The 26,384-nt window shown below is 42.5% G+C and overlaps 1 protein-coding gene across 1 annotated transcript in view; it reads left to right on the top strand.

Annotated features, from left to right (window-relative positions):
- Positions 1–522: 522 nt before the first annotated feature.
- Positions 523–26,384, top strand: part of LOC134753631 (zinc finger CCCH domain-containing protein 13-like) — a 35,179-nt gene continuing 9,317 nt past the window's right edge. Inside the window, exons 1-9 of the mRNA XM_063689570.1 lie at positions 523–799; positions 5,672–5,815; positions 18,419–18,592; positions 19,162–19,352; positions 19,805–19,889; positions 21,067–21,169; positions 22,919–23,016; positions 23,324–23,418; positions 24,375–24,477. Of these exons, the coding sequence (XP_063545640.1) occupies positions 704–799; positions 5,672–5,815; positions 18,419–18,592; positions 19,162–19,352; positions 19,805–19,889; positions 21,067–21,169; positions 22,919–23,016; positions 23,324–23,418; positions 24,375–24,477 (1,089 nt within the window). The 5' untranslated portion in view covers positions 523–703. The remainder of the gene's footprint in view (positions 800–5,671; positions 5,816–18,418; positions 18,593–19,161; positions 19,353–19,804; positions 19,890–21,066; positions 21,170–22,918; positions 23,017–23,323; positions 23,419–24,374; positions 24,478–26,384) is intronic.

Below are 26,384 nucleotides of genomic sequence, written 5' to 3' on the forward strand. Positions count from 1 at the left end.
TAAGTGATTTTAAAATTATATAAAATAACGCCATCTGGTGTTGAGTAGTTGTATTAGGTGAACGTTGAGCGAGCTTTTGTGAGATGAATGAGATAATGAAAGAGTCGTATGTCATATAGCTTTGACATTATGATTTAAACCGTCACTCATGTAGCCTACAGTTGATATTCGTTCGAGAAATGTCCACCGGTAATAACTTTTTGGTATGGAAAGTTGCTACGAATCAGAGCAATTTTGTAAGTGTGTGACGTATTTTAACGTGGCTATGAATGTGTGAGTTTAGCGACACTGGTTTTCATACTAAATAGGAGTCATTTCACATCCACTAGTTTATTAATTCGTGGTCACCGTAATTAGAAAGAGATGCAACCGCCCACTTTGACTTCTCGTGTGGACATGCTTTTTGGCCAGTGTACTCTATCCGGCTTATTAACGGAACCCTTTACAATTTTTCTGTCAAAACCATCGAAACTGTAACTGTCAACAATGTCAAAAAAATTTAAACATGACGTCTGTGTAACGACATGGTAACGACTATTGTTATCATCTAATTATTTAATTATTTTGTAATACTCCTAAAAGTCGCGAAGCTTAAGATCATCTATCGGATTATATACGTATACACAGTGTGTGATCTTTATTGTTATTGAATAATACCCCACTTTTGCATGTGAAACTTGGGACTTTCGCGTCAAGCGTTACAATGCTATCTACTTCGGATTTAGAAAGGCTAATTGCAGTGAAAAGGCGTGAGATAGAGAATGAAAAGACGCGACTGGGGCTGCCGACGCGACCAGACGTGAGTTAGACTGTACTTTATAAAGTTAGCGCGAAACGGTAACCACCTGTTGTTTATGTTTCGTCTAGCATACCGCACTATCGATTTTCCAGCCAGTAAGAGCCGGTGCCGCATCGACGTTGCTGCTTTCGCCGACTAATTTCTCAAAACACTGCAATTTACGTTAATTTTGTGTTTTTCATGTAAGTTAGAGTGCCTGGTGGAACTTTTTGTAAACAAGTGAGCTTAGAAAGTGGTGGATATTTTTATGGTGCTTTGATTGGTTAGCATAGTGTTTTAAATAATTGTATTATACTTGGTAAACTATTTGTACAAATTAGTCAGCTGCTAGTTTTCATCAGCTATTTCCCTATAATACTGGAAGCTTTTTTAAGGTAGGTCTATTTATGTGAGTGATATTATTAAAGCAACACAGCATACTTTTTCTTCTTATCCCTTCAGGTGGCATACATAATTTCAATTGTAGGAATTTAACCTTTCTGTGAATTACATAAATACATTTCAAATAGACAACATAGGGTTTAAGCGTAGGCGACGTTTATGGTAAATAATTGTTTAAGTTTAGGTTCTAAGTCAAGTTTAGTATCATTTTCAACTAAAACGTAGATTGCATCTAAATCGGTTCAGCAGTTATTGATTCCCCATACAATTCTACACCTTCCTTTTTACTTTTAACGGATTTTTTTGGGATAAAAACTGTCCTTTGTTCTTCCCCGGGACTCAAACTATCTCTATACCAAATTTAAACTAAATTGGTTCAGCGGTTTAAGGGTGAAGAGGGATTTAAAACAAGTTTTTTTTTTTCATACTTTTTGTGTTTTTACTTCGGAATGGTGACATTCATAAATGAATTCGGCGTCCCTGATTTATACGAAAACGATACCAAACTTGGCCTAGTAGCTTCTGATGTAGATATCAAGAAAAAGGTGGGAGAGACCCCCCCTCCCCAAAAAAAATTTACATCAAAAATCGTGGTGGCTCCACTTCTTAAATGCACCCTTGGGCCTTAAGGACCAATCCTACCAAAGGAAATCTTTGGTTCAGCAATAGCCGTATAATTTACCGTACAGATGCAACTATTTACTATGGTTTTGCGATGATCTGTCCATACTATGATTATGATAATATTTGTTAAAAAGATGTTATTATGTCGGCTAGGGGTGGATTTAGTCCCCTCCCCCAAAAGCAACTAAGGACCTCAAAGTTTTGGCCCCTACCTAAAACTACTATCATTGAGTTCAAGCCCAAAAAATAAAATCTGGGATTGAATAACTCCTTAAATTAAATAAATTGGTAAATTTTTGCTATCTGAAACTACAATGTTTAAATACCATCCTGCATGATTTGTAGTTTGTAGTATCATAATAATAAATTGTAGTAAAACAAAAAATAAATTCAAAATGCTATGGATTGGGAGCAAGCCTCGAGGTTGGACTGAAGATGAATATGTCAAAAACCAAGGTCATGACTAACAGCACAAAACGTAGGATTGAGATAAACGGAGAACACATCGCATATGTCCAAGAATACCTTTATCTTGGCCAAACAGTCTCTTTCCAGGCGCGGCAGGACAAAGAAGTCCAAAGACGCACCGAAAACGCCTGGAAGAGCTATTGGTCAATGAAACACCTGATGAAGGGAGACCTACCTCTGTCACTCAAGCGTAGGCTTATGGACATGTGCGTACTTCCAGTTCTCACCTACGGTGCTCAGACCTGGTCCTTGACGGAAGCTCAGAAGTCCAAACTCGGGGTTTGTCAGAGAGCTATGGAGCGTAGCATATTAGGTGTAAAATTAAGAGATCGAGTCCGAAACACCACGCTGCGCACTAAGACTCAAATAATAGACGTAGCTCGGAAAGCGGCCAAGTTGAAATGGGACTGGGCTGGTCATGTCTGCCGAATGCCGGATGACTTGTGGGCCAAGTTAACCACGGAGTGGGAGCCCCACGAGTCTAACCGGGGATCCGGCAGACCTCGTCGGCGATGGCGGGATAACTTGGAGTCCTTCTTGACAGGCTGGCCGGATATAGCATTAAACAGAGACGAGTGGAAAAAGAGGGGGGAGGCCTTTGCCCAGCAGTGGGACACAGTGGGCTCTGAATAATAATAATGGATTGGGAGACCTTTTTATAGGCCTCTGGGCGGCTGGAGGATAAATATACAATAAATCAAAAAAATTATATGTATGGAAATTATGCCATCACACTGAATCTGAAGTTTAAATTATTGAAGTTATCATTCAAATCATCATTCATATGGAAATATGAAAACTCAAAGTTCAACTAACTTGAAAGTTGAAAATGTCTTAATACAAAGTCAACAGACGATAAAGTGCAGTCAGGGGTCGGCAAACTGCGGCTCGCCTTACGGCCCGGCCACGACATCGCGCGGCTGCGGCAGCGGCGAGCGGCGGCGATAGGTTGAAGCGAGACACAGCGATCGGACCTTTCGTTCCCACATATGACCGCCGCTTGCCGCTGCCGCGCGCGATGTCGTGGCCGGGCCGTTACGCGGCTCTTTCGAGGTGCAATAGCGGCTATGCTAGTTCTATAAAAATGTACCTACACTTGACCATTTTAGACAGTCAACAATACACTCCTTTTTTGGGCAGTCGTGTAAAAAGTCGTAGCTTTTTGAATACTCAAACTTATTATTTTTACTGTAAATAAGCACCTATGTAAATTCACCCAAGATGAAGAATTATTATTATTACGAGCCTATTGTGTCCTACTGCTGGGCAAAGGCCTCCCCCCTCTTCTTCCACTCCTCCCGGTTTTGAGCTACATCTGGCCAGTCGCTCAAAAAGGAGTCCAAGTTATCCCGCCATCGCCGACGTCTGCCGGATCCCCGGTTTGACTCATGGGGCACCCACTCTGTGGTTATTTTGGCCCACATGTCATTCGGCAGGCGGCAGACATGACCAGCCCAGTCCCACTTTAACTTGTCCGCTTTCCGAGCTACATCTATTATTTGGGTTTTAGAGCGCAGCGTGGTGTTCCGGATGCGATCCCCGAGTTTCACACCTAATAATATGCTGCGCTCCATACCTCTCTGACAAACCCCGAGTTTGGACTTCTGAGCTTCCGTCAAAGACCAAGTCTGAGCACCGTAGGTGAGGACTGGAAGATGAAGAAAGATGAGCGATATTCCTATTACTTTGTGGGTATGTTTACCATCTTCTGTCATTTCGTATCTTCTATTCTTCTTAGAAACACTTTTCGCCGGCAGTAAGAATCGTCAGCGATATACTTAATCTCTTTTATTCACACAGAATTTACTACACATACCGGTACCACGTACTTACTTTATTTTTTGTGCGAAAATAATTGATTATTTGTCGCTTTCTAACCGCCGGCTATTACTTATTCTGTGCCGCCGGTCTAACGGCTGCCCAATGCGGGAATTCAATACCTAATACCACCTAATATCTAGTATACCTACCTAAGGTATATTGCAGTGGGAGTGTCATATATTTAGGTATATTAATATTATTATGCTTACAAAAACACGAGACCAGAACCAAAACCTTATAACCAGGTTCCATCACAATTTTTTTTTACTAAAAGTTAGCAGCCTGTCTTAAACAAAAATCGCTTACTACGCAGCGTCTTAAGCGAACAACTCGCGAAGCGGCGCGGCGGGCCCACGGCGTTCGCGTTCGCAACGAGATCGCCCACGTAGGACACTAGGTGTATCAAAGGATTGATTCACCCCGCATCGCTTCGCTTCGCTAGTACGCTGCGTTAGTGGCCGTATAGGTACTTATAAGAAACGAAAACCGAAATTTCTTTATCTGCTTCTATCCCTCGAATATTAGAGCGTTTCAATTTTTGTTTTTTTTTTCGATAGGATTTCTGGTTTCGGAAAACCCCCGTTTTAAAGGACGCGACTACTAGTGCTACGACTCCTGGATTGAAGGTTGCACGACTGAACCACAAGCATTCAATAATACGTGTAATTATCATAACTAATAAGCCCAATGAAGTTGCTCGGTTGAACAATGTTCATTTCCAACCCTCCGCCACTGAAATATTGAGCAGGCTGAGTCGGCTGATGTATTCGTTCCCTGTTTCTTAACCCGTAAATGCCAAGACGTATCGATTTGACATTAATAGTTCGTTGGTCTGTTTTTGCTGTTGACACGCTCAGGTGATGGGTTATATTTGGGTCGTTGTAGGTAACTAACCGAATATATAAATTAATTAAATTAAATAATCATTTATTGCAGATCATAACAATCCATAGATTTTGTTAGTTTGTCTTAAGCTAAGTATACCTAATACTAGTGTAAGTAATTAAATAAGTTATTCTACAACTAAAAAGAACTAAACACCATACAGGTCAACATACAGGTCGCCCAGTTAAGACCACCAGGTGCCTCCATATTCGACAGTCGTACCTGTCGGATAATACTTTCAGAAAGCTGTTGGAACTGCTTCTTGCTCTTTGCATTAAGGAGGCTGAGCGCTTACGCAAGATAGCATGGAAACCGTCTGTGCGCGCCTCTGCAAACATCGTCGAGGCGCTGCAGAATATATATACGTAATTATTGACAACGCACGAACTCCAGAACTCTATCCTCAGATCCTGACCCGATGACAATGGGACATGGAACAGACTGCCAAAAAAAATAGTCTGGAGGAATTAAAAGACATACATAAATACGAATGGAAAACTTGTCTAAATCCCCTATAACTTCTTCCTCGCGTTATCCCGGCATTTTGCCAAGGCTCGTGGGAGCCTGGGGTCCCGCTTGACCACTAATCCCAAGAATTGACGCAGGCACTAGTTTTTATGAAAGCGTTAGTTTTCTCTAAATCTTCTATGATCCTTTTATTAACCCTTTTAAAAGCTTATTTATTGTCCACAGGAGAGCAACAATAAAGAAAATGCCGCACCAAAGTCATCGAGCGAGAAATTGAGCGAACAAAGAGTAGAGGAGAATGAGCAGGACAAGAAGGAGGGAGAGAGAGAGACTGAAGAGATTCCGCCCGACCTAGAGAGATATATACGGGTAAGACATATTATGTTGAATTATATTATGCAAGTTGAATCATTAGACATCATTTTTTATAACAAAATTTCTGTGAGACACATATTAAGTATTTTAAAACGTGACATTCATCTATCTTTAAGTTGAAGATTGTTCGACATGTTTCGCTCCATAACGAGTAGCTTCAACGGGAGCACGCGTTGGCGCACCGATGTAGATAAGCGCATGCAGAGGCGAAGCTTCTGTACTCGGAGATGTAAGATTGCGAACGCGGGCTTACCCCTTCTAACAGCGCCGTACGGATGCGAAGAGCTTTTCGGCAAATCGCCGTATTCCCGTGGGCGTGAATTGATACCGATTCGCGTCGCCCGAGTCGAACGGCGACTTTTTCGCTCTTATTGCGCAGGACATAAAGCTTTTTGCTATCAAATTTTGCCGAATCCGCGTCGACTGTGGGGGAACCCATGTCAGCACCCTTCCTACATAGTCGTAGAAAATGGATGTTGGCGGCCGAGCCAGAGCACTAAATCTATTTTGCAGTTGCCAAATAGATGTCATCATTGTGATTGTTTCCGTAAACATGATTGTATTGCAACGGACAAAAGACCGCGATTACGCTTCCTCCTGCACTGCGCACGCGATCGCATCATTACATCGTCGACACAATTTACTAATCATAGATCGACCGTATCGCAAAGAGATAAGGTATATTATTGGTAGGTGTATTGTTGGTACAATTTGTAGGGAAAGGAAAAATTCGCGCAGCTTGAGCATTTAGATAGTGATTGGTGTAGTATTTAAATTTCGGAGCCGTTAACAATGGTTCGTAGATTAGTCTAATTTCGTGAGATCTATGAAAATCGCCAAAACGCCAGATCCCGAAGATAGGTACCGTTAACCGGGGTGAATAGGAATAGCTGGGGTGAATAAGGACAAAAACTTCAAATGTGATTTATTCGACAATTCCTTAATAACTACCCACACAAATTGTATCATTCAAAATCTACTATTATTTTCAATAGAATAATACAATTTTTGTGGGTATTATTTAAGAAATTGTCAGGTAAACCACATTTAAAGTTTTGTCCCTATTCACCCCAGCCATCCCTATTCACCCCAGTTCACGGTATATTTTATTGGGATTACATTCGCAGATGTCCCTTAATGAGCCTGCACGCTTACTTAATACAGAAAAAGTAGCCTTTGATATTCTTGTACAGTTACTTTTTGGCTAGAATCTAGATGAACATCTTCAGATTCGAGAGAAATAACGTTTGGCTGTGCCGTGCCTCCCCTTTAGTGCTTTTAGTAATTATAGCATCCTGAACTTATTCATAAATTAACGTCTCTCTATCGTACTTCATCCACCTCGACGCGTTTCCGGTTACCCCTATAGTTTATTGTTTACGGAACATTAAAAGGCAGGTTTACCTCCTGTAGGTACCCATTTGTTGTATGTACACTATAAAGTTATAAAATAATGACAGTAATTAGGCAAAAGACACTAAATTTTCCACAAAGTTGTCATACTTTAATTACCTTTACCATGAAACGTAGTACACTCGTATATACAGGGTGTGGTCAGTAATAAGAGCAAAAAATCAAACTGGAGATTCATTGGAGTATATCCAAAGTTACCACCAAGAGGTGGCGCTGGTGGCCTAGCGGTAAGAGCGTGCGACTTTCAATCCGGAGGTCGCGGGTTCGAACCCCGGCTCGTACCAATGAGTTTTTCGGAACTTATTTCAATATCATTTAATATTTACCAGCCGCTTTTCGGTGAAGGAAGACATCGTGAGGAAACCGGACTAATCCCAACGCCTAGTTCTCCCCCTCTGGGTTGGACGGTCAGATGGCAGTCGCTTTTGTAAAAACTAGTGCCTACGTCAATTCTTAGGATTACTTAAGATGATGATGACCACCAAGAGGTCTCGATGATTCAAAATTCCTTATTAAGGCCGTTCCATCGGTTTGCTGCTGTCACTGTCACATTTCGCAAGAAAGAACGGGAAAGATGATGCACGCCAAGTGTCAATTTTGATCGAATTTTGTCGATTTTTATTTATTTTAAAAACGTTACATTACAATATCGAAATTCGAAAGCTATGAAATTACTATTTAAGTTAAGATTGTTTTTTCTTCTTTTTTTGTTTGTTCACATAATAAATAACCGAGTAAGTTGGATTAAAAGTCCGAGTTAGAGGTTACTTTAGGAATTAATTGTATCGAGCAAAGTGTCATAATTCGTGTATCGGAAGCTATGTTGTTAAAGATATTATAGTCAAGAAGTACATATATTTTTTCCACGTCTACTTCACGTCAACGCCTCTTAGAAAAACATGATCATGTAAGGAGATTTTTCGCCTTCTGGCTCAGGGAACCGCCTTAAGCAGAAATTTTTATAGTAACATAGTGGTCATAGTACACCACAATTCTATGCTATTACAATTAACTTGGAACAAATACCCCAATAGCATGTTGCGATCGCGATAGTGCGCGATGAAAATTGAATACCTGAATGGGGTTTGATGGAATGATTGATTGACCGTAAAATACTTTCGTAACGGCCTCTTTTCAAAAGAAAATATCATTGTTTTGACTATGAGTTTTTACGTCAGGCGTTGTACAACACAACTATAATACCTACTTATTACCTATATGAATGGGCTAAAACCGGACCACGCTAAGTTTTCACGCCAAGTGCTATCAAATATGGAGCTTATTAGGAATATGTATGAATTTTTACTGCGAAGTTTATGCAAAGTTAGTGTGGTCACAGTCTAATAGCGAGGGTTATACTTATCTTATTCGTTACATTTAATAAAAGTGATGGTGACTGTACCATCTATATTTACTTACTTTTGATAACACTACAAACTTGTGTATTGTTAATCCGTTCAGAGATGTCATTGCCAATGTCGAATCACTAAGCGATATATGTAAATTAGATATATCTCGTCGCCCACGCGCTTAGGTTTAAATTGTAACAAAAATAATATATCTACATTGTTTGTTACTGGACTCGGTGAGTTTGGTCTCATGCTCATACTTTTTTGCACTTTTCTAATTAACATATTTTTTACAATATCTAGACTAGACTAAGGGCCAGTTGCACCAACCACAATTAACAGACTGATCAACGTCACGCAGCAGAGATCTATGAAACTTCCCATACAATAAAATGTAGCGAACGCTTTAACGGTGACAGACGGTTTGGTGCAACCGACCCTAAGTGTTTAATTTTGCATTTCCCATGAAATAAATACATGTCATTTAGTGTTTAAAAAAACTCAATTTTCCAAATTTTTACTTGGATTACTTAGTTTTTTACGCCTTATACTGAAGTCTAAATCGTACATAAAGCCAAAGACCAAGATTAGATGTTTTTTGGGAATTTGATAATAATTTCAACTTGATACCTTCACATCTAAACAGTGCGAGTCGGACTCGCGCACCGAGGGTTCAGTACTTTTTTAGTATTTGTTGTTATTAGCGGCAACAGAAATACATCATGTGTGAAATTTTCAACTGTCTAGCTATCACGGTTCATGAGATACAGCCTGGTGACAGACAGACGGACAGCGGAGTCTTAGTAATAGGGTCCCGTTTTTACCCTTTGGGTATTGACGAACAGACCAACATCAACAGACGGGAGGACGAATAATTCTTCAATGGCCTTTTTTGCTTTTGGGACACGTACGGAACCCTAAAAATAGTTTCTAAAACTTATATTACTTGTAGAACTAATATTGCTTTTATCCAGACTCGACTGAAAAGGCGCCATTAGCCAAGGTTCAACGCATCATTTATCTTCCTAATAGCTTCAAGTCCTTGGACCCGGGTTATAGGTTTGACATTGGAAAGGTTGGACTGTTGCCAAAACGATGCGCCAATCTGCCAAGCCTAGAGTCTGTTTCATTGATCTGAACGATGCAGTTATAGATTAAGAGAGAGCCCTGAAGGTAAGGCATAGAATTTTGAGAACTACGAAACTTTTCGTGTTACTTTGCTATACGGCGTCCGGCAGCTGTTTACTTTATCGGCGGAGGCCAGAGTGGCTAAAAGCTCTCCGTCTATCAGCCAGCCGAAGTGATATAGACAATCGCAGTACAGACAATAGTGGTGCTAACTTTCAGAAGGCCCACCGTAATACAAAATTATCGTTAAATTGTTAATAAAACTGTTCTACGATTTGTTCATACTCGTAAGGCATAATTTTAATACAATAATTACATTTTTAAAGGCCGAGTTTTCCCCTAATCCAGCCCCTTTCACCAGCAAGTAGTACCTACAGTACAAGTAAACAGTGGACCATACTTAAAACACTTAAGCCTTTGTGCCAATATTACAGTAGTGGCGTCATACAAGATGCTGTCACCCACACACATCAAAATTAACGTTTGCATTTGCACGGATACCTACCCAGCGCGCATCAATGCGAAGTGACCTCGGCCACACACTATGTATACGCAAGTTACAGCAGGTCAGGATTTCCGATTAGAAGTATCGCTTTCGATTTTTTACGATCAAAAGTGACCCCCTGGTGGGAAAATTGATTGATTCCACGGATTTTATTGTGAATTGTTCCAAAGGACTAGTCTTTCTCGCGTATGGTTTGTCTCGCATTGAGACATGAGAGCCTGCTAAAACTGGGGAGTCATTAATTTAAACAAAGTTAACGTCTGCGCAGTTTAGCAGACCTACTGTTAGTTTGTGGTTTCGCTGTGCACGAACAATACAGCCAGAAACAATGTAGCCGCCGCGTCAGGAGCTCGTTTTGGACCGAAACGAAGCTAACTGGCCGATCAGACATACCCATCTTACGTTTACCACTCATCATGCTATATTAGACTCTAATTTTAACGCAATAAGTACGGTAATAAGTGATTGTAATGTTTGACTGTTCAGACAAACACCAACTTACTTTTACTTTTTAATAACATGATAATAGACTCTAATATCGGCGCGATAAAGCGTTAATGTGTGACGGTTAAATTTGTGTGTGATTTGAATTTGGAATCGAATCGGAAATTCAAAATGTTTGACACAAATGTTTTGTTTTTAATTTCCGTGAGTAGTTTTAAAGGATGTTTATTGCCTTAAAGAGGTAAGTTATCTGTAATTACAATCTAATCGTTTCCCTACTTAGGCCCACTTGCACCATTCCACTATCCTGGGGTTAATAATCGGTTAAACCTGTAGTTACCATGTTTACCAGTACAATTTGAGGGATGGTGCAAATGGGCCATAATGGACAAAAAAAGTAAAACAATAGCTGACTAAAAATAAAATAAAATGCCAGTATTTACAGAAATAACAACACCTTTTATGTGTTAAACCCCTGTTTATCTTTAACTAGGTAATAACTAACATAATAATTGTAATAATCCATAATAAATTACTATCCATTATTCTAGTAGGTATTAGTTCTGTAGAACTTGACTTATTTTGACTCAATCACGTTTTTAGTAGGATCAATAGGATCATTAATTTATTAATCATTATTTAATTAACAGTTTTAAATGATTCACGGTTAGTTTCACTAGACTTATATTGAAATATCGGGAGTTTAAAAACAATACAAAAGGTAATCACGGTCTATATCCCGGTCAATATAAGTCATTATTTAATTATTTATACCTAACTGTAAATCAGTGCCTTCGAAAATCAATATGATGTGACAGATAAGATGTTTAATATATTATAACATGTTTACATACGGTTTAATGCTCTACTAATTCTAAAGTTGGCTTTTTTGACGCAAACTGCCTTTTTCCCAAAAACTGTGACTTCCAATCGTCGTTAATTAAGAAGTCGGGAAAGGTGTCCGACGACCATTTTCACGGGTCTCTATTGTTTCTCCTAAAGTTTTAAGTCATAATGTATTGTTTGTCCGAATTGTCGTTAGTCATAATTTAACCTTAATATAACCTTACGAAAATCCTGAAATGTTAACGGTTTCAGAATTATGACTAATGATAATCTGACAATCATTACATTATGATTATGACTTTCAATAATTATTTAATTATGTCAAACAACGGGATCCCCATTTTCACGTAGCAGCATTAGGCTTGTGAAGTACATGTACTAAAATCAAAAAGACACGATTCCCTCCACTGTACTAGAGCGAACTATTCCCTAATGATTCTGCTCTTAGTATACGTTTTAGTACACGCGAACGAAACAGAATGGGAGCGAGGACCCAGGAGTGACAATGACAGCAAAGCGATCCGAGTGATCCGACTGAACTAAAACTAAACGTCAACTCTCTCTGTGTACTACTGTACTAAAAGACCGAACTAGTACAGTTGTGAGATTGTACTAGTTGAGAGCGATCTTTTCAGTGAACGAGCATGCACAACTCTAAGTAGCATGGGATCTGGTAGCTGCCCTCACTGACCCATTTAAAAAATCTATCCGCTATACTGTTTAAACTTTTAAATTGGTATTCATCTCACGCACTGCAAGTTGGTTTTGTCGCCAGCCACAGCAGCGTGTGAATTTATCGCTGTCGAATAATTGTAAATTGACTGTAATATCGCTTATGGATAGTCCCAGTTAGTTTGTCCGAGCCTGGTCTGCTTTTTCACTAAAGCTAGAGCCCGAGGACTCGTCTGACCTTAGATCCTAAAAGCCTAGTTTTGTAGCCAAATAATAATGAGTAAATTCTGATAAATATTTGAATGCGTTTATTGCTAGGCCTTTCTTGAATAAATAATGTGTGAATGACCTATTATGGGAGCAAAATGTTAGCTGCTAAACTTTGGCAAACGCAGCTCAGCTATAACTTTTCGCTGTACGTACTATATTATAGCCATAGATAAGAGAATTAATTTGTCTAATGTTCTGTTATCGCCGCGCCCGCTCGGCCTCGCCCGCTATTGTTTTCAGCTGTTTACAGGGCGTTAATTCGCATTACTTACCGAGCTATTATAAATATCTATTATACGCACAAACCAGGCAGACCTTTGTGAAGCATTTTACAAACCTACCATACCTACCAAATTATCAAAACTACTGACATAAAACTATAGTTTGAATGAAATGTTATATGATGTAGGCAGAAGATCCTAAAAACGAGCTTGGTTCATCTCACTCAGAACGGAGGCTGTCCTTTCACTATGATACGTTACATAAATGCAAGTGTGTCTCTTTCTAACAAATAGCTGCATCCCTATCGCTCAGGATAATCTGGGTAAATACAGTTTTGTTACGTTTACGTCTATAGACCGCATAACTTACCTACAAACTGGTTGGCTATAAGCGCTAGATTCACTAACGTTAACAGTGTCTAAGCAAATGGAATAACTCATGTCATGATAGGTGCGGCCAAGGCTCGGCAAAAATATATTAAAATATGTTTCATGTCACGTCTGTTTTCCCATGATATATTGGTGTCACAAGCTGAAGGTAGTATAGGTACTGGCAGCAACACACCTAAAACTCTGTTTGCTGTAAAAAAATATATCTATAAGGACTAAGTCGCTATCATAAGACGCTAAACTTGTTAAACATCTATTGAAAAATTTAAAAGTGTAATAGGGTTGTTATTTTTATATAGCTTGTAAAATGCTTATCCTTTTTCATTTCTCATGCTCTGAAAGAGGGTCATTGTTGTTCTAAAAGGTGCGCAGAAAATGATACATGTCTGCACTAGAGCATTTTACGTTCGAAGTACGATATTTTTAATTTTTTTACGATAAGCAATTGAAATTTGAGTTTAAATGGATTTGTTATACAATTTCCATAGTGATACTTGACTCTCCATTCCATAAATAACGATACTTTTGCCTGAATTTTTAATTGAAAGTTCCCTCAATAAATACTATAAAAATGTATTATTCGTCATGTTTTAGAAAAAACACATGCATTTTACTTTCCTCGTATTCGAAATGAAAAGTAGAGTGTTTAACTCGGGTGAAAGGCATCATTTCTGCCTCGGACTATTGGCGCTCTCACTGCGTTCGAGCGCCAAGACACCTCGGCAGAAATGAGTGCCTTTCATCCCTTGGTTAACAATCTACTATTGTTCATACAAATGGAAATAACTTTACTAAATCACATAAGTCACATCATCGTTGTAATCGTCGTTTTTGAATTAAAATACTAGTACCCACCTATTCTTCCAGTCTGCATTTGGAGTCAACTGGGTGAAGGGTTCTATTGGGTCACCGTAGCATAGTATAACCGTTGTCGTATATACCAATTACCATATGGGCCATTTTTCACCCCGGAAATTATAAAACTTCACCACATAACCTCTTACCCTAATAGCAGTATTAAGTGGTTCCCTTCAGGAAATTTCCCCATTACCTACAGCCATAAGTCATGCGTGTTTATAGCCTATGTGAAATATGGCAGGTACGTCCTTGACCGAAATGAGTAGACTTAATATATAACTGCGTAATCATCCCTTTTTCCAACCTAAACGAATAGTATAGGAGCTTACCTGATATATTATTGTCTGTCTGTAGTTATACCATAGAGAAATAAGTACGGATAGAGTGCTAACTCCATACATCAGTTTTCTTACCAAAACGCGGGTTATTTCTTATTCGAGAGTTATTATATATCGTCAAGTAGTGGATTTATCAGTACCGCTACTTGACACCAGATGTCACGAGTGACGAAAAATATATTGCTAAAACAATTCACATGATGAAAATGATATTATCATGTCAGACCAAGTTAAGTCACGAACTGCCCACTTCTTCTGACTTTACTTCTTTCTCGTTCTGATTTTGAATGGCGATAACCGGGAGTTTCCAGGTACTGTTTTTTTTATTTTTATAATTTATGATTTTCTATCCAATAACATTACCGGTACCGGGAGCGTACCCTGGGTAGTTTTATACCAACTACAACCAAAAGAATACGCCAAAGAATTATGTGTTAGTCCTTACGATTTACGTCCTAATTTCGACACTAGCTGTTAGCCCTACCCCGCTTTGCAAAACTCATGGCGTGCAGAGCTCACTTACAGTTTGATGTACAGATGGCTTGATAATACCAACTGAAAACCTTCGAACTTGTAATCACTGACAAGCGTGCGAAGGAAGCTCGCGTTTTGAGAATCTAAGTTCGATTATTATTGAGTTTTATTACCAAACTTATTCGTTCGGTCATAAAACTATTATGAGTTTTATGTGTGTCAATAACTCCGTCCATCATAATACGGCGTATTATGATGGACGGAGTTATTCAAGTGTTAAAGCAAACGTTACTTTTTAACACTGCGCAATTGAAATAAGGTACTACCATCATATCTGTAGTTAAGAAATTCTAATTTCCGGTTTATTTTTTAACTAGCTACCCGTCCTGGCTTCGCACGGTTTACACAAAACCTTAACAATTGTTATTATACACCTAAACCTTCCTCAAGTACCTATTTATCAATAAATGAAAATCCGTTTAGTAATTTTTGAGTTTATCGCGAACATACAGACAGACAGCTAATTATTATTTTCAGTGCACGTCATGTATGGCGCTGCTAATGCTGCCATGCATACATGATACACTGTCACGTTGACTCAATGCAAACTTAGCGTAGACGAACTAACCCTAGGGCGAAATAGGGCGTAGCGTGTAATGGTCGCAGTGGCAATCGACGATGACTGAGGCCATCCGAGCCGATCCTATCGGAGAATGAGGTCAGGGCTAATAAGTTAGGGAGGTTTATAGAGGAAAAGGATGAATAAAGAAACTATGATTTAGCAGAAATTCTGTATTAAAATTTCCCTACGTTTATGATTAGATATGCATTGTTATATAAACCCTACATATTAGGTAAAGCGTGTGAATGTAAACTGTCCGTCGATATTCGCAGCACGCCAGTCCGTACGTCTAATTGATCAATTACGAAGTCGCGCGCGATTTCACACGCGTGTGTGTCGGCGATCACTTGAAGGGTTCTAATTTAAGCAAACATCTTTAAAATCGCGATTGTAAATATATTTATCCTATCCTACTGCTGAGGACTGAAGGGTACTTCATTCAACATCCTTTAAATCGCTAATTCGGTCATATTGACAATGAATTTGAATACAAACATCATTGAAGCTTGTATTGTATGGACGCTGGTTATCAGAAGGATATCACTTACTGTTCATGTGCTGCTGGTCGGTTGACTATCGCCGGAAAAAATCTCTGACGGCAACCCATGCAGGGAGCGTCAGAGCCTCTCTAACGCTGAAATATGCAAGAGCGATAGAGGCAGATAACGAAATTTCGATTTTCGTTTTCCGCAGTAGGCCCTCAAGTCAGGAGCGCGAGTAAAGTCGTTAAGGTACAATGTCCCTCTGCCTGCCTTGCCCTCAATGGCAAACTGTAAACGGGTTATAAGCTGCTGAGGCAGAACGTTTCTCGTATTTCGATTACATATCGAATGCAGTATGGATGTAGTTCTCAATAAGATGGAGATGGACTGATGATAACGCCAAAATCATGGGAAACCATTCTATAAGGATAAGAGACAACGCGCAATACTTTGAGATAGGATAGAATAGACCCTTGAAGAGACCTTTTTACAATATACAACATACAGCAGTTTATCGATTATATCAATGATAATTACTCTTGAGTGCCACTGACATCAAATAACGTCGTAGTTAACAATCAAACTCCGTAATAAATAATTCTACTAAATGGTTTTATATTTATAGTGTTTGTACTGACTAAGCCTTCTCTTGATTGCAGCATATAGGCTTTCCATCAGAGAAGGGTATTTATGTACATGGAGCATAAGGACCCTTTAGGCGAGGAACGCCACATATTTATGAGGTAGACGTCCGAGTTATCGTCACTACACCGTACCTACATGTCATCTTTAAACTTTAACCCATTGTCAACAGAGAACAGAGACGTCAGCAGGGTGTCATCCTTTGGGCATCTGCATTTTGAACACTCTTGGATGTTTACCCTGATGCTAGATCAAAAACAGATCTACTTTGTCTACTCGACTGAATAGATAACTAAAGCTAACTAAGTGAGGTATTTAGGTATAGATGCGGCCAGATCAAACAGTAAACATGCGCAGGCATTGTTGTGATGCACGCTTTGTGTTGGCATAAGCTGTAAAATTATAAGAGTAGGTATGTAAATAAATACAAACAGTAAACATGCGCACGCTTTGTGATGGCATAAGCTGTAAAATTATAAGAGTAGGAATGTAAATAAATACAATATAACTAATCATCGCTTCAATAAACTCCTTACGGAATAGCATAGTTTGCGGACATAAATGGTAAAGCGCGTATTTTTTACATATTTATGGGACCAGCTGACGGTTTTTCCACCGCTATACAACCGACTGACGGTTTTCTTTATTTATAAAAGCATCTAAAATATCATCGGCACAGTATCAATCGGGAGGCGATGACTAAAAAAAAATTTTTTTTTAATGTTCTTGTGATCAGCTGACAAACATAATGTACATATGTTGCGAAACTCCAGTATTGATACTGTGGCAATGGCATCATTAATTGTAAATGTGGATTGATATCAATTAACTCTACGCTACTACGAAAACACCGGAACTTGACGCAGCTTCGGTATATTGCGTTTAATGTGTCTTTACGTTATGTGTGGCCGATGTTGGTCCCCAATTAGTAATTATGAATAAACGGTAACGAGCGACACCTAATAGAGCCGTCAGTCTCGCTGCTTCTGGAATTTCATTAGCAATTACTGGCAATTACTGCACAAACCCGAGCCATCGCGCACGAGTAACCAGTGGGTTATGCAGATCACTGTTAAACCGCAACGCAACCGCCATCCGGAATGAAGTACTTAGGAACTTGGTTTGTCAACGGACAATTTGAAGCCTTCTCTCGTCACATGCTTTTGGTAGAGTAGGTACCTACCTACTTAGTCGTAGTCATGGGCATGATTGCACGGTCCTTTTACACTTTCTGCCGCCATCTCTCTCTTCTCATCATCGAATTCATTGTTACGCGAACATGCAAATAAAAATTGGGGTTTTGCTTTTTTCTTACTTGTTGGTTGGGTCTGAACCTGAACAATGTTGTTGCAATGCTTAGAAACAAAGGAAAAGTGGAAAAACTCACTGTCTCGGCCGAGACACTATGCGGGGGGGGGGGGGGGGGATACGTTGCTATTTTCCTTTATTTCTAAGCATTGTGGTATCATTATTATTCAACAACGACGGGACTTAATCGCGTAAAAATCGTGTAAGTTTAAATCAGTGCATTGTGGTATCGTTTAATTTAATATAAAATTAATTGGTTGCATTTTTAGGGTTCCGTACCCAAAGGGTAAAAACGGGACCCTATTACTATGACTACACTGTCCGTCTGTCTGTCCGTCTGTCTGCCACCAGGCTGTATCTTATCAACCGTGATAGCTGGACAGTTAAAATTTTCACAGATGATGTATTTCTGTTGCCGCTATAACAGCAAATACTAAAAACAAAATAAAATAAATATTTAAGTGGGGCTTCCATACAACAAACGTGATTTTTTTGCCGGTTTTTGCGTAATTGTATGCAACCCTTCGTGCGCGAGTCCGACTCGCACTTGGCCGGTTTTTAATATCCTTGTTTTAACTAAGTAACTGCTGTCATGCGGCTGTCATAAAAGTAACAAAAGTCCTATCTTGTTACAGCGCTACCTAGGTCTCCCCGTAATGCTAAAAGCGGGTGAATACTCTCCCAACAACCCCCTCATACGGGGCGAGAGGTCGTCGGGCGACGCGTTATTGGGACTCGGGGAGTATGAACGAAGAAGAAACACCCTTAGGAAGCTGCGCCAGCAGCAGTACAGGGAATACCTCGATCAGGTGAGCCTCCTGTAATACTACAACAACCCCCTCATACGGGGCGAGAGGTCATCTGACGACGCGTTATTGGGACTTGGGGATATGAAGGAAGAAGTTAAGAACCTGCGCCAGCATGCAGTACAGGGAATATCTCGACCAGGTGAGATGCTACTTGTATTATGGTTGTTTATCGAAAAGTTCGCGTGAGAGAGCGTCAGGCGTTGTATTCCTTGGCCTAAGAGAGTATTAAAGCCGGAGGAATACCCTTAGGAAGTTTCGCCAGCAGCAGTACAGGGAATATCTCGACCAGGTGAGATGGCTCATGTTACTGGTCACCTATAACAGAGAGGTCGATAAACCGCGGCTCGCGAGTCACAATCGGCGTTTTGGTTCTGCAATCGCGGCTTTTCTAGAAAGCCAAACAATTAAAGCCCGGTTCACATTTGCAGCGTGCATCAGACAAATGTAAACGCAACCATATTAAATGTATGAAACCGATATGTACAAGACAACACAACACGACACGACAGACAAATGTGAACCGGGCTTAATACTTACAGATGATTCTATAATTACCCTTTGATTTCCAGCAAGCGAAGAAGAAGCAAGAAGAAAAGGAACAAGCGGAGCGAGAGAGAAGAGAGCGCGAGCAACGGGAGCGGGAGCGAGAAGAACGCGAACGGGAGAGGGAGATAGAGCGACTAGAGCGGGACAGAGTCAGTCCGGAGCGGCCGCGAGGGTTCGTCAACACTGTGTTCAGTGCTACGCAGACTTTTACTAGGTGAGTTTTTGCACCAGGTGGGCAAACTAAGCACACAGAAACTAAGCAATCTTAACTTTATCAGTAGAAAAAGGCGCAAAATTCATAATTTGTTTATGAGATTGATCCTTCGCGCCTACATTTTTCAAAACTTGCTTGCCAGAGTATGTTTATGAAACTTTCCATACAATAAAATTATGAATTGAAATTTAAGAAATATTCATGAAATAAAACTATGAAAATGGATTATATCCGTATATTGAATTTATAATACATCCCGACGTTTCGAACCGTTTACAGCGTTCGTGGCCAACGGGTCACGAACGCTGTAAAGTGTTCGAAACGTCGGGGTGTTTTATAAATTCAAAATACGCGATATAATCCGTTTTCATAGTTTTATTTCATGAGTGACTATCGCGGTAACCGAAGACAAATTTAAGAAATGTTTTTGTAATGTTTTATTACTTTTTCAGCAAAGTAGACACCGGTGTGCAGACAACCACGGCCGGCAGACCTCTGTCGGTAGCCGTACAGACGGACGACGCTGAATTCTACAGGGTAAGCTTATAGGTTCTACAAAGCGATTATTATTTGACAAATTGTCTTGATTGGTAAACCAAGTGCCAAAGACGTCATATCACGTCAACATAAGTGGCGCGACCTCATACATCAAGCGCGACATGACAAGGAGCCGCTCCAGTCGCGGCACGACGTCACAGAATAAATAATAGTATTATTATTATACAGAGCGGCCACGCACCGCCCCGCCCCGACTCGAATTACCTCGCCCCGCGACTGCAGATTGACGAGTTTGACGACCGTTTGCCGGCCGCTCAGTACTGTTTTTAAGCAACTTACTCACACTATGACGCGTGTACAGACGTGCCGTTCACGCATAGAAACGCAAGTGATTTTTGATGTATAGCGTGTCCGCCCTGTGACGACGTGCTATCCACAGGGACCGGCCCGCTATCCCTTATCAGGGTTTTATAAGGGTATTGCATAAGGCTTAACTCACCATACACTTTGCCAGACGAAACCTTTTGTTTTGCTTTTAAAAACCCTTATATAAAGCTACCACATTTGAGTAATCGGTAGCCCAAATACCCTTACAAAACCCTTATCATCCGCTCACCAACACCTTGCATATTGCTTATAAGGGTTAGCCTTATAAAGGTTTTCCCTTTTAGCATATAAGCGTGCTAATTTAAGTCATCTACCTTGTTCATAAAGCACACATTACTTCGAATCCGAGCGATCGTCGGCGGCGACGGCGGCGTTCTTTGACTAGGCACGTATTTTCGTTCCTTTTCATACACTACCGTAGATATATACTAATCCTGTCTCTTTCACGCAAAGGGAAACCTTTATAAAAAGCGCTTAAAGATAAGGGTAACCCTTATTAAGAGCTAGCCTTATTTTTGGTTAGCTTTGCGGTAAGGGTTAGTCAAAGGTAAGGGTATGAATGGGCTTGCAGTTCAAAAGGGAAAGTCTTTCAATGTGTTAGCCGTGTTTAAGTGTCGCCCATTGAAAGGGTTTTATCGCGGAAAGGGTTGTCCGGTCCCTGGCTATCCATGCAAGGGTTAGTGTCGAGGTAACGAGATCACTTTATTGTACAAGTATCGATCTAACTGTATATATCGTCTGCAGTGCACTGATTTGGTAGTGTAGGGGTAGGTAAGGTAGGCTGTCTCAGTGGAACAACAGTAGTTGTAATGAGATTGTTTAATTGCAGTTATCGTCGCCATGTTTGTGTCCGCGGCCGCAGCAGCAGGCGGAGCGCGAGCTGTCGCCGCGCACGGTGGCGCCGGAGCGCCGCAGCCTGCCCGATTTGGAACGTGAGTTTTTACCCACTTACAAAACTAACTTTTTTAAATAAATTAAAAGTGGGAAAATACACTGTCTTGGTTGGGACTTGAAGCCGCGACCACCCGTGCATTGGGTACGGTCTTGGTGGCTCAGATGAAGCACTGTACTAGTGACCCAGTGGTCGTGGGTTCGAGTCCCACCCGAGACAGTGAATTTTTCCACTTTTAATTTATTTCTAAGCTTAATAGCATCGTTCGCAGACGTTTCTGCTTCGTACAAAATTAATTTAGTATGGATTTAGCTATAACTGGTGAATTTTCAAAGTTAGTTCCCAAAACCCGCGCAACAAGAAGATGTTGATACAATTCCTCGCCAGTCTGCCTGTGACCACGAACGTAACGTCACGTTCGAAACTTGTCTAATTTCATTTCATTTCATTTATTGCAGAACCATGGTTACATTAAGGTGTTAACATGTATTAAGTGCATGCATGGTTACCCTGTTAGGGCATAGCAACACAATTCTAAAAACTAATTAGGTACTAAGATAAATAAATAGTTAAACATAAACATAAAATTTCATTCAAGTAAAAGCTAGGAATTAATTACATTTAAAAGCTAGGAATTAATTACAATTAAAATAAAGGAACAATACAATAAACATTTCAAATATAGTAGTCTCAGTCATAAATCCAGATTCAAGTAAAAATTGCAAGACATAATCATAGTACATGTAAATTGAAATTCGTTATTGATTAAATTTATAAAACAGACATAATTCATAGGGTTCATAAGCACATTATCCAAATTTTATTATAATTTATTTACAAGTAATTAATACATTAATCAAAACAAACAAAGGGGTAATTTCTAGGTCAAATCATAAATTTGTGTCTGTCATAAACTCTTCGACTGAGTAGTAAGCTTTAGAGGTTAGGAAGTTCTTCAGTCTATTTTTGTACACGTTAAATTCGGTCTCGTTCTTTATGTCTATTGGGAGCTTATTATATATTTGTATACACCTATAGTATGGGCCGACCTTATACATATGTATTCTATGAGGCGGAAGGACTAAGTTATTACGGCGGCGCGCACTTTTTGTAAATTCGAACATCTCGATGTGTTTTCTGACAAATAACCCGATTTCAAGGATGTATATGCATGATAAAGTTAGCATATTATTTTCAATGAAGTATTTTTTGCAACTGTCAGGCTCATGAGTATTAACAATAACGCGGAGGCATTTTTTTTGTAAAACAAATAAGTCGCCACTTCAGGCCATACCGCAAAATTTTATTGTATGGGAAGTTTCATAGTTGACAGTCGATTGTTGTTGATCAGCCTGTCAAGTGTGGATGGTACAACTGGCCCTTAGTCAGTTGTTTTTATCCGGCTTCAAGGTTTTGAGTGATTCATCGGGATCTGTATTTTTCTTTGGTTAGGCCGATTTGAAATTAATATTCTTTGGTTTGAAATGGAAACCATTAATTTCCGCTGACCATGCATGGGGATCAAATTGGAAGGCTTTAAGGTCATACTGAATATCGATATCCTGTATAAGCGTATCGGTTACTTTAAAAGGATTTTTGGTTCGCTCCAAGTTCCAACACTTAAGTTTCAAGTTTTTAATTTGTGCCTTGAGCTGCGCTGCGATTAACTTCAATATAATGCATACTGCCTCTTGTTGTACTTGAAGTATGGCGGATAAGCGAATACCAAGGATTTGAATATTTTGAATTATATACCTAATGTATAACCGTGTATATGTATGTGTTACAGAGTCGCGATGCCGTCCAGACCGAGCGAGCGGGGAGCGCTACAAGCCATCCTTCTTCGACGCCGACGCCGTGCAGCAGCGGAACGCCATGGCAGAGAAAGTACGCCACTGGTTTCATGCGTAATATATCCCTTGCGTTGCGTACTACTACGTCACAAGAGTAGTGCTGCATGACATTGACGCTTGGCCTTAAAGCCATGATATCCAATATCTCAGATACATAATTATGCATTCCGCCCACACAACTACTTGTTGCTTTTGCATACATAACAGTAGCATAAACAATAACGCATTTGAAGAAATTTTCATAGATTTTACATCTTTCATACTAGGTATCGATAATTCTGACATTGTGGTGACATACAATTTTCACATAGAACTGTCACATAGCTTACTGTTTGTTTCAGGAAGCTGCGGCTAAGCGTCAATACTACCAGCAAGAGCTCAAAAACCAGATACTTGAGCAGCAGCGTATTCGGGAGGAGAGAAAAGCGAGAGAAAAGTAAGTTTTAGTATTGAATTATAAATAATAATAAATAAAAATAACAAAAAAAAAAACCGCGAGGGGGCGAGAAACTACCTGAGCGCACGGCATTATTATCAAATAATGGGTTGCACACAACACTCACTACGTCATTCGCTAATGGTTAGTCCACACTGTCCACCGACGGGGTACTACGTCAGTTTTTCAGTTCGGAGGCACTGCCCAACCACAATCACGGTCCCGTACTTCCACCAGATTATAGCCGGCTCTGCGGTGACGGAACACGTATTGGATTCGGATTCGACTCACTATATACGTTTCGATAAGGTAACCGTGTTGCAAATGAAAAGTTTGTGATTCAGCGAAAAGTACGGGAGGCTATCGAAATTCATTCGAAATTAGTCATCATTCGAATTTTAACCGTGATTGTGGTTGGGCAGTGCCTCCGAGCTGGAAAATTGTTTTGGGTACTACGTCGGTGGACAGTGTGGACGAACCATTAGCGAATGACGTAGTGAGTGTTGTGTGCTACCCATCATTTGACAATAATGCCGTAAACGAGGGTAGTTCTGGAGAAAATTGATTTCGTCTAACTTTCATTTACACTACTTCAAAGTCATAATAATAAAAATGTAGTCTGATAAACGTCAAGTACAGGATATGTGCAATACAAAATTACCATGTTTAGCCGTCCAAACTTTACGAAATTTACAAATAAGAGCGACAAAATCAGCGCTTTACGCGCGTTTACCTAAACGTCCATCAGAAAAGCAAACATTACTAATTTAGTGAGTCTGTTTTCAAAAAATTGATCTGATAAAAGGTAAGATAAGAAGACGTGCTAATTGAAACCAGTACTTGTTATTTCAATTAGGTAACAAAAAGGTGTAAAATTTCACGGACTAAATCTATCAATTTTACATTTTTCCGACTAAAACCGACACCGGCCTCTTAAGTTGTGAACTGTCCTGCAGGCTGCTGGAGGCGGCGGAGATGCGGCGGCTGGAGGAGCAGCTCCGCGTGCTGCGCGGCGCGCGGGGGCGAGAGCTGCGCAAGCACGACGCGCAGGAACACCAGGTAAGGCTGCTGGAGGCGGCGGAGATGCGGCGGCTGGAGGAGCAGCTCCGCGTGCTGCGCGGCGCGCGGGGGCGAGAGCTGCGCAAGCACGACGCGCAGGAACACCAGGTAAGGCTGCTGGAGGCGGCGGAGATGCGGCGGCTGGAGGAGCAGCTCCGCGTGCTGCGCGGCGCGCGGGGGCGAGAGCTGCGCAAGCACGACGCGCAGGAACACCAGGTAAGGCTGCTGGAGGCGGCGGAGATGCGGCGGCTGGAGGAGCAGCTCCGCGTGCTGCGCGGCGCGCGGGGGCGAGAGCTGCGCAAGCACGACGCGCAGGAACACCAGGTAAGGCTGCTGGAGGCGGCGGAGATGCGGCGGCTGGAGGAGCAGCTCCGCGTGCTGCGCGGCGCGCGGGGGCGAGAGCTGCGCAAGCACGACGCGCAGGAACACCAGGTAAGGCTGCTGGAGGCGGCGGAGATGCGGCGGCTGGAGGAGCAGCTCCGCGTGCTGCGCGGCGCGCGGGGGCGAGAGCTGCGCAAGCACGACGCGCAGGAACACCAGGTAAGGCTGCTGGAGGCGGCGGAGATGCGGCGGCTGGAGGAGCAGCTCCGCGTGCTGCGCGGCGCGCGGGGGCGAGAGCTGCGCAAGCACGACGCGCAGGAACACCAGGTAAGGCTGCTGGAGGCGGCGGAGATGCGGCGGCTGGAGGAGCAGCTCCGCGTGCTGCGCGGCGCGCGGGGGCGAGAGCTGCGCAAGCACGACGCGCAGGAACACCAGGTAAGGCTGCTGGAGGCGGCGGAGATGCGGCGGCTGGAGGAGCAGCTCCGCGTGCTGCGCGGCGCGCGGGGGCGAGAGCTGCGCAAGCACGACGCGCAGGAACACCAGGTAAGGCTGCTGGAGGCGGCGGAGATGCGGCGGCTGGAGGAGCAGCTCCGCGTGCTGCGCGGCGCGCGGGGGCGAGAGCTGCGCAAGCACGACGCGCAGGAACACCAGGTAAGGCTGCTGGAGGCGGCGGAGATGCGGCGGCTGGAGGAGCAGCTCCGCGTGCTGCGCGGCGCGCGGGGGCGAGAGCTGCGCAAGCACGACGCGCAGGAACACCAGGTAAGGCTGCTGGAGGCGGCGGAGATGCGGCGGCTGGAGGAGCAGCTCCGCGTGCTGCGCGGCGCGCGGGGGCGAGAGCTGCGCAAGCACGACGCGCAGGAACACCAGGTAAGGCTGCTGGAGGCGGCGGAGATGCGGCGGCTGGAGGAGCAGCTCCGCGTGCTGCGCGGCGCGCGGGGGCGAGAGCTGCGCAAGCACGACGCGCAGGAACACCAGGTAAGGCTGCTGGAGGCGGCGGAGATGCGGCGGCTGGAGGAGCAGCTCCGCGTGCTGCGCGGCGCGCGGGGGCGAGAGCTGCGCAAGCACGACGCGCAGGAACACCAGGTAAGGCTGCTGGAGGCGGCGGAGATGCGGCGGCTGGAGGAGCAGCTCCGCGTGCTGCGCGGCGCGCGGGGGCGAGAGCTGCGCAAGCACGACGCGCAGGAACACCAGGTAAGGCTGCTGGAGGCGGCGGAGATGCGGCGGCTGGAGGAGCAGCTCCGCGTGCTGCGCGGCGCGCGGGGGCGAGAGCTGCGCAAGCACGACGCGCAGGAACACCAGGTAAGGCTGCTGGAGGCGGCGGAGATGCGGCGGCTGGAGGAGCAGCTCCGCGTGCTGCGCGGCGCGCGGGGGCGAGAGCTGCGCAAGCACGACGCGCAGGAACACCAGGTAAGGCTGCTGGAGGCGGCGGAGATGCGGCGGCTGGAGGAGCAGCTCCGCGTGCTGCGCGGCGCGCGGGGGCGAGAGCTGCGCAAGCACGACGCGCAGGAACACCAGGTAAGGCTGCTGGAGGCGGCGGAGATGCGGCGGCTGGAGGAGCAGCTCCGCGTGCTGCGCGGCGCGCGGGG

This window comes from Cydia strobilella, chromosome 2 (genome assembly GCF_947568885.1).
Source record: "Cydia strobilella chromosome 2, ilCydStro3.1, whole genome shotgun sequence".
Classification (NCBI taxonomy): Eukaryota; Metazoa; Arthropoda; class Insecta; order Lepidoptera; family Tortricidae; genus Cydia; species Cydia strobilella.